This window comes from Anarrhichthys ocellatus, unplaced genomic scaffold, assembly GCF_004355925.1.
Source record: "Anarrhichthys ocellatus isolate YVR2014 unplaced genomic scaffold, GSC_Weel_1.0 scaffold134, whole genome shotgun sequence".
NCBI lineage: Eukaryota > Metazoa > Chordata > Actinopteri > Perciformes > Anarhichadidae > Anarrhichthys > Anarrhichthys ocellatus.
Genome location: NW_022280164.1, coordinates 232,496 through 241,723, shown reverse-complemented (window position 1 = coordinate 241,723; position 9,228 = coordinate 232,496). Strand labels below are relative to the sequence as shown.

Genomic DNA, 9,228 nt, shown 5'->3' with positions numbered 1-9,228 from the left:
TTTTATTTCTCATTCACCTCACTCACCTATCAGCTCATTCAGTGCACCTGTCAGCCTCCCTCCTCATCAGCACAACTCCCTTCACAAACAAGTGAACCTTTTGCTATGATGGTCGTCTCTCACAGAAGTCCTTGTGTGCTACTGTAAACATGTTGGTAGGATGAGGGTGAAGGTCACAAACGGCCTCGTTGTTCGAGAGTGGAGGGATATCAACGTGAGGCTGAGCCGTGTTTTCTGACAGAGGTTAGATCAGCCTTCTGCTCCCTGTGAGGGAGAATCACTGGTCTCTCTGCTTTACTGCCAACCAGGACAACAAAAAAAACACTTAGTTTGTTTGTTCTTCCCCGCAGAGCCTCGTGTAGTATGTATCGTTGTTTGTTGTTGTGTGAGGCTGCTGCAGGTTGTTGCAGGTTTCTTGTGCTACAAGGCCGCCATCTGCCGGTGTTCGGACGCACCGGTGAGTCACGAAGGCTTCAGGCCGCTCATCGCGCCACTTCTAAAGCCGCTGACGTCACCCAGTTGGTTGAGTTAAGAAACACAAACCAGTTTTGAGGTACCGTACACCGACAGTGCAGCACAAATGAATAGCTTTACCAACATAACTGTCAGAGCTACTTTACATTACAATTTCACTCACAACTATAATTTTTGTAATTTAATATGATCATTTCTGTCTGCATTCACATATTGCTCCATATAGGTGGAAATACCGTACAATTTGTTTGTATTTTCATGTACTTTCATTGATGGTTTATTATTATTCACATTTCAGAGTAATATTGTACTTTATAGTCTACTTTAATTATGTGACAACTGTAGTTGGTTTGATTTTACATTAAAAAAAGAGATCTGGTCAACTTCTAAAATATGACGTCATAGTGAGATGTGAAAAGACCCTGCAGGGCCACACGGTGTAGACCTGCTCGGGTGATAGGTTTTTATATTTTTACACTTTTGATTCATTCCTGCAATTCAGTAAATAAAACAGACAAAGTTCATCATCATGTGTGGAATATGCGTCTAACTCTACAGATATTAACCCACAGAGCGCAGTTATATAGGTGCATCTCAATGAATTAGAATATCATCGAAAAGTTAATTTATTTCAGCAATTCAAAAAGTGAAACTTGTATATTATATAGATTCATTACACACAGGGTGATATATTTCAAGCGTTCATTTCTGTAAATTTTGATGATTATGGCTTACAGCTAATGAAAATCCAAAATTCAGTATCTCAGAAAATTTGAATATTACATAAGACCAATTAAAAAAAGGATTTTTAATACAGAAATGTTGGCCTACTGAAAAGTATGTACAGTATGCACTCAATACTTGGTCGGGGCTCCTTTTACATTAATTACTGCATCAATGCGTCGTGGCATGGAGGCGATTAGCCTGTGGCACTGCTGAGGTGTTATGGAAGCCCAGGTTGCTTTGATAGGGGCCTTCAGCTCGTCGCATTGTTGGGTCTGGTGTCATCTTCCTCTTGACAATACCCCATAGATTATTTCAGTGGTTAAGGTCATTTAGGAATTTGGGGGAGATTCACAAGGAGTGGACTGCGGCTGGAGTCAGTGCTTCAAGAGCCACCACACATCTAGGAGATGGGCTAAAACTGTCGAGTTCCTTGTGTCAAGCCACTCCTGAACCAGAGACAACGTCAGAAGCGTCTTACCTGGGCTAAGTTACCTGGGCTAAGGAGAAAAAGGACTGTTGCTCAGTGGTCCAAAGTCCTTTTTTCAGATGAAAGTCAATTTTGCATTTCATTTGGAAATCAAGGTCCCAGAGTCTGGAGGAAGAGTGGAGAGGCACACAATCCAAGTTGCTTGAGGTCCAGTGTGAAGTTTCCACAGTCAGTGATTATTTGGGGAGCCATGTCATCTGCTGGTGTTGGTCCACTGTGTTTTATCAAGTCCAAAGTCACCACAGCCGTCTACCAGAACATTTTAGAGCACTTCATGCTTCCCTCTGCTGACAAGCTTTATGGAGATGCTGATTTCATTTTCCAGCAGGACTTGGCACCTGCCCACACTGCCAAAAGTACCAATACCTGGTTTAATATCATTGTGCTTGATTTTCCCTTAAAGACTGCTTACATGAGAATGTATCAATAACACTGTCATCTATGTAATAGACGGCCCAAAACGTTGTTTTTTATCCAAATAAAGATTTTTACTTTTGAGCGCAGGAGAATATTTTGTGCAAACAAAATTTTAAAAAAATAAATTCATAAATCCCAAAACAGTCATAACAAGAACTTTAACTTTTGATACTTGAGTACATTTTGCTGGGGTACAACTGTGTAACCAAGTATTTTTTAATGATATTTTTACTAAAGTGAAGGTTCGCAACACAGCTTATGTCATATCTGCGTTTTACTCACTTACACCTTTTAGTTTCTACCTAATGCAGCAAAGCATACTGTACTGTGGCTGTGATGAAGACATCTCTAAATAAAGGCAAAAATCATCAACAACAACAAAAAGGACAAAAAGAAAACATTGCTTTCAATATTTACCCAATACCTTTATTTTTTCTGGAAGGAAACGGCATTTATTCCAGCACGGCAAAACTAAAAGTGATACCAAAAGCAGCAGCAATAATAATAACAAAAATAACACAACAATAGCAGCAATAAGAAAACTGATTCACATACACTGAATTACACTGACAAATATGAATGCACTGACTCGCTGACAAACAAGTACATATGTTCTCATTAATATGCAGCAAAAATAATGTAGCTTCAATATCCAGTGATCAAACTGTTGGAACTTAAAAGAGAAAAAGAAACAAAATGCATAGTTGAATGCTCGTCTGGGAGCAAATTAAATGATGTTCTTCCCAATTATCCCTGTATATGACCTTTAGGTCATATAGTGTATCTGCATTAGGGACTAAGTAAACGTCCATCTCCATCATCTGCTGGCACATGCTGCCACCAGCTGGTCGTCACGTGCAACTACAACATAAATAGGCACATAGTCATAAGACACAGTAAACAAAGAGGCACAGCAGTAACCTGACCAATAGGCTGCAGGTTATATTATAAAGGCTACATTCTGTGAAGCTCTCTGTATCATATAGTAGATATAGGAGCAGTGTGATGCATTTAACATCATGTTTTGAAGGCTTCATGACGTTTAAGGTATAAGAGCAATTGCAGCAATATGGATGTTATTTTTAAGTAGTCTTTGGTGTAAACATTAGTTTACACCTCTGTAAAGATTTGTTAAACTCCCTGATGATTAATAGTATTGGTATAATAAGCCAAATACACATGGCGTCTCATGGCTTTCTTTCCTTTCCAGCAGAATAATTGTTTCCTAATTGCTCGTCTTAACTGTGAGGCACTCGTGTGTTGAAGTTGCAGTCAGCAGCTGCTGTAGCCTTTGGAGAAGTCCTGCCACATGTGCAGCAGCTGGGACGACTTAAACCCGTTCGCGAGGACCAGCTGGGCGAAAGCGCACCTGTCGTACTCGAGCTGTCGAACTTCGAACAGGTTCCTGAAGGTCGGCAGGCTGAGGGAGTACACCGGCCGGACGGCCAGCACCCGCAGGCACAGCCCCACGTAGACGTCTTCCAGGGGAATCAACCTCGTGAACCTGGACGCCCAGGAGATCCTGGGGGCCAGGTCGGCGGAAAAGACGTACCCGGCACCGGACACGTACGGGGGGAAGCTGTCCTCCGGGTACAGCTCCTCCGAAAGGTGCCACTTGCTGCTGCTGTCCCTCCTCGGTCTGCCGTCGCTGATCACCGACCCCGTGATGAAGCCCCGCGCGGGGGAGCGCCTCAGTCTCCTGAGGAGGTAGAATACGTTCACGAAGACGTCCGCGTCCACCTTCATGGCATAGGAGGCGTTCGGGCAGTGGGTCGCCAGCCAGCTCATCATCATCATGGTCTTGATTGTCAGGTTCTGGTAACTGTCCTGGAAGTTCACCTGTACGATGTCCGCGTGTGTCCTGCTCTCCTCTTCTAGCTCGACCTGGGCGCTCGAGCCCCGCCCCCCCTCGGGGAGCCCCACGTAGAACAGAGTGAGGGTGTCCCGACCCGGGGCACCCCAAGTCTTCCTGACGGCCTCCCTTGCCGCGGCCTCCAAAGGGGCTACTGGGACCATAAAGACCAGGAAGGGGGCTCTGGTTCTGTCCCCGCACACAGCAGGCCGGTTGAGAACATACTCGTACGTTTCAGGGGATATGAGCCGGTATTCCTCCGCAGGAAGGGGACTTGGCTTTCGCGGATGTTTACTGAGCGTCACTCGACTCAGTAAGATGTGAGCAGACAGGACGAGCCCGGCTGTAACCGTGAGTAACTTCACTAACCTCCAGAGATAAGTTCTCCTCATTGCCTCAAAGCCTCCTTCACACTCTGTGGTCGTGGTACACCGAAGTCCGAGAAAAGAAGACGCAAAAATCCCGGAAGTGACGCCATGTTTGTGTCGGTATAGAGCAGCTCAGGCAGCGGGAAAGCCCCGTAGGGAAGAACCAGAACACAGCGGGGGGCGTGACTGAACCTAGCCCAGCGAACACATAGGCCTACACGGTGTGCATGCTGCTGTAAGAGCCTCACCTGATTGGTGGATTTCATAAATATTTATGGTAGACACTTTGTGTTTGGAGTTATTGCCTTTCCACACCGCTGCATGGCCAAATCTTACACTGGTACTTGCTCCGTTTCTAACATTTGTTTTAGAGGCGACTGCATCAAATGCCTACACTGTAAAACATCATACAGGAATTACATGAAATCTACTTTTTCTCATTAACGTTGATGTAAATATTTACATTTGATTAATTTCAAGTTATATAGTCTATAAACTTAAAATGATGAGTTGGATGAATGTATAATGGTGAATGAGTGTTCACTCAACCCATTGAATTAACTTTCTAAAGAAATGATCAGCACATAACGCTTTTATAGTTTGAAGGATGGTTCAAAGTGGCTCCAACAGGAGCAGCTGCAGTTGTAAGTTCTTCATTCCAAATGACTAACTGACTTTTCACAAATGTAAACAGAAATCTTTATTGAACTACTTTTCTCAAGTTAAGTTAAGTTAACTCAGATGGTTTTACATTTTAAGTCCTTATACGATTATTTATTTTATTTATTAGACAAATTATTAAGCATAAATTCAGTTAGCTCACATTTAAGGCAGCAGGGGAGCTTGCGTTTTTAAGTTGAATCAGCTTAAAATGATTTACAGCGATATAGAATTAGACATGGATGTGAATATTAATTTATTTCTTGTCCGAATGTGATGATTCAAGGAGAGTCCTGCAGTCTCCGTTTTCGTAAATTTAGAATTCCTCAGTAAGAACTCAGTAGCTACTGGCGGGGCTTACTTGCTTTAACGAGGCACACAAAGGGTTAATACTCAACTGAGCAAACTGTTTCCAGTGAGGAAGACCCTGAGATGTGATTGAAATTCTGGGGGGAAAAAAGCCAGAAAGTGGACCTTGAGTCAAGACGTGAAAAACTAAAATGCTGGAGCATCTTCTTTTTAAACAAACTGTTTTATTGTAATACAGCTTACAGAGAAACACCTGTTGTTCATCCAGTTATAAACAAACAAAACAATAAAAACAAACTTAATTTACACAGGCATTCTTTAGAAGGTAGGTCAGTGGTTTAGTATGCCGCTGTAGAAGGGGCTGTGAGAGAGAGAGCGGGGGGGGGGGGGGGGGGGGGGGGGGGGGGGAGGGGGGTAATGAAGGGTAGAAACAGAAATGAGTTCTCTAGTTTTGGCCTGTTCAAACACTATTCTCATCTACATAAGCATAGAGACCTTGCTGTGTCCAATAGAAATTCAATTGGAATTTGCTGTTTCTTTTTCATGTTTTGAGCATCAACATCTTTAGGGTCAACCTCACAGAATGGTCTCTTGTTCCACATATATGTATTGTATTCACATTTTACAAAAAAAAAAATATCATCACCTTGTTTCATTTTATACTGAATAACAGGTCCTGCCTCGGATTCACAAGAAAAACGAAACAAATGGAAACACATCAGCTGTTCTTTTCTCTGTTCTTTACAATACTGTGGCTGTAGCATGATGCCTTCAGGGGCTTACATGATGAATGGAAACATTGCCATCCACGTCGACATGGGATGTGGCGGGTAAAATACTTTTCCATACAATTCTTTTTTTTCTTTTTTTTCATTTCCATCTCTATCGCATCAGATGTTTGCGGGAGATAAGGGAACCTGGGGAGGATAAAGTGACACTGAGACGAGTTAAGCACAAAGACAATCAAATGGCAAGTTAGACGGAGGTATCGGACATCTGAGCAGTGCCATCTGAGGAACATCCCTTTTCAAATGTTTAAATCTGACGCATACGTGTACAGTGCTGTACAAGGAATAGAATTTCTATGATAATCCAGTTGAATTATCACTATAATCGGCCCTGAACCTAAACAAGCCCACATTGTACTATAAACAGTCTGTCCTTTCTGTAAAACCCCAAATGTGAAATAGGGAACTGTATTAATCTGTACACAACATAATGCCCAAGCTGCACAGTCGCCTCCCCGCAAATGCCGCAACACAAGAGAAAGGATCGGAATCAGGGGGGATGGAGTTCTTGCTCTCTTTGGTGCGTGAGTAGGATCTGCGTGGGCTTGATTTAAGTCCGGTTCGTAACATGCACATCTATTTCCGCACCGGTAGCATTTCCACAACCGTATCACAGGGGAGGTTATGGAGTCGAGGCTGATCTGTGAGCGAATGGGGGGAGGGACGGTGTGTTGTTTTTTTTGCGTGAAGGCAGCAGGGCTCTTGGCAGTGGCTTTGGTCGCTGCAGGGTGTGTTGGGTGTGGGAGTCAAGGTGGTTTATGGGGAGTCCAGACGGAGTAGTAGCAGTGTTGTTGTTGGTATTGGTGTCGGTGGATCGTCTATGACCGTTTCCTCCTTCCCTCCAGGTTCCTAAAGTTGGACGGCCTGATCTTCATCTCAGCGAACTCGATCGAGTGCTCGTGGCCTTTCCAGTGGAACCAGTTCACACCCTAGAGGGGAGGAGATGGGCAAAGGATGTTGGTCAAAATAGAAGTTCAAGTGTGGGTCAAGTCATGTTCCTGTCATGACGTGACTCAAACTACAGCCAAAGCAACCCTATCGCCACACAAGAACAGCGATATCAGACAATTTTTGAAAACCTCAGATTACGTCCAATTTTACTACAATGGTTTCTTTACTCTATTTCCTGGCAATTTAAATAACAACTCGAAACGTGCACTCACTAGAGTGCCGATCTTCACCAGGTGTGTCTCCTTCTCCCCCCTCCCCAAAAAAAGAGTTGAATCTCACTCAGTTGTCCCACCCGGCTCGCTTAGTCAAGATGGTGGCAAATATAGCAATAACAATGTGCGAAACTAATGTTGATCACAACATATCAGGTATGGAATTAATCTACAGATGCTCTGGTTGAACATGAGACCAAACATTTCAATAGATAGCCGAGAAAAAGGCCAAAATGTTGCCTGTAACAGACTAGTGGTTTTATCTTGCTGTAAATGAGCACACAATATTATTATGCTGATGGATCCAGTAGTATGCGAGACAAATCGCAAACAGACAGACGCACACTAAATATGACCGAACGCATGATCTCTCGACATTAAGCCTGCCGGAGACAATAAAATTAAACCAGTGGAACTCCCTCAGCGATCAGTAGAACCGCATGAAAGATCCTCAGAATCCTGTCAAGGACTAATGAAACTCAAACATCAAAGGCTCTCCAAACCCTCTAAAGGACTCTAGGAGCCTATTCAAAGACTAGTAAAACCCTCTTAAGGACCCCTGGAAACCCTTCAAATTCAGCTGAACCCTCTTCAGGAATCCTGGAACACTCTCGTCTCAAAAACTAATGGAACTCCATCAACTGTCCTAAGTGACCCCAGGGAGCCCCTCAGGGAGCCTAATTCTTGAATCAATTTCCAATTAAGGACATACAGTAACTGCACTGTAGACATACTGTACCTTGCTGTGACTGTTATCTCCATATCGTCCCATAAGGTTGACACGGTGGCAGTTCTTATACCAGAAGGCTCCCTTATAAGACAGGGCACAGTTGGTGACAGCGATGTCGTTATCATGGTCGTAAGTGGAGAACGGACGCCCGTGGTGGTAGGTCATAGAGTCACCTACAAAGACACACACAAGGGAGAGAGGGTTGACTTAACTGTTTCTGTTACATTTATGTAGCAGATTGACACTGTAATAACACTGCAGATCCAAACTGCACTACCTGGCCACTACATGCACAAAAGGATACAGTACACTTCGCTAGTATGTTGGAATATATATTTTATTTCAGATGTTATTATTTTCAAGTTAGACTTATTTGTTCATGACGAAATGAGAGTGTTCCAAGAAAACTCTTAATGAATAGTAATAATAAAAATAAATGAAATACTGAATTTAATTCTTGAAAGAAAACCTTTTAGAAAGGGGTACCAAGACAAGTGTACACTGAGCAGCAACCCCCGTTTCTTTAAAGTGAAGCCAATACAGAAGCGTAAATTATTATATAGTAAATTATGGTCGCTATCACGGAGTTGTCCGGACAGGGAGTTGTTTTCGTATTAAAACTTTAACCCTTTCACAGTGTGTTTTTCCTTCATGAAATTGAATTGTAACCTTTTAGTCGCCTAAAATTGTCTTTTGCAACATTCGGTTTTATTTCTACCCTAGGAAGTAGTTACACCCTCTCGTGTCACTTCTGGTTCCAAAAAACAAGATGGCCACGGCCAAAATGCTGAACTCCAGGCTTCAAACGGCCACTTTTTATAAACAGTCTATGGTGTTCCCCTTTAAATATATTAAACAGTGGCAGCTGGTGGAAAATGTTCTAGGTAGGGCTGTGCGACATCCAATCAATTTCAGCAAACATCCCAGTATGATTTAATGCCATAAATTTAAGGTATCAAACACATATTACTACTTTGCAGTTAAATATTTAATATTTATTCCAACACGAAAAGAAGCAGTAAATAACACTTTGACAAACACGTCAGGACATCGTATTTTTGTCACCCTCACAGGCAATTCAGTATAATAATATAATATATATATCATATAATAATATTCAGTATAATATAATGATATATATATATATCATATAATAATGTTCACTATAATATAAAACACATACACACATATCTATATATAATTATTTATTTATAACTATATATCCATTTCTTAGACAGGTGCTTCATGTCCCTC

At 42.3% G+C, this 9,228-nt stretch overlaps 2 protein-coding genes across 4 annotated transcripts in view; both read right to left on the bottom strand.

The window, feature by feature from the left end:
- Nucleotides 1-2,508: 2,508 nt before the first annotated feature.
- Nucleotides 2,509-4,551, bottom strand: b3galt8 (beta-1,3-galactosyltransferase 8). Its single transcript, XM_031877357.1, has one exon. The coding sequence runs from the start codon at nt 4,346-4,348 to the stop codon at nt 3,377-3,379; it is 972 nt and encodes a 323-aa protein (XP_031733217.1). The 5' UTR covers nt 4,349-4,551; the 3' UTR covers nt 2,509-3,376.
- Nucleotides 4,552-6,885: 2,334 nt separating this feature from the next.
- The window catches only part of tncb (tenascin Cb), a 53,266-nt gene continuing 50,923 nt past the window's right edge, over nt 6,886-9,228 (bottom strand). For all 3 annotated transcript variants that reach the window (XM_031877346.1, XM_031877344.1, XM_031877345.1), the window contains 2 exons: nt 7,984-8,147; nt 6,886-7,010 (listed from right to left, as the gene is read on the bottom strand). In XM_031877346.1, the coding sequence (XP_031733206.1) occupies nt 6,900-7,010; nt 7,984-8,147 (275 nt within the window). In that variant the 3' untranslated portion in view covers nt 6,886-6,899. The remainder of the gene's footprint in view (nt 7,011-7,983; nt 8,148-9,228) is intronic.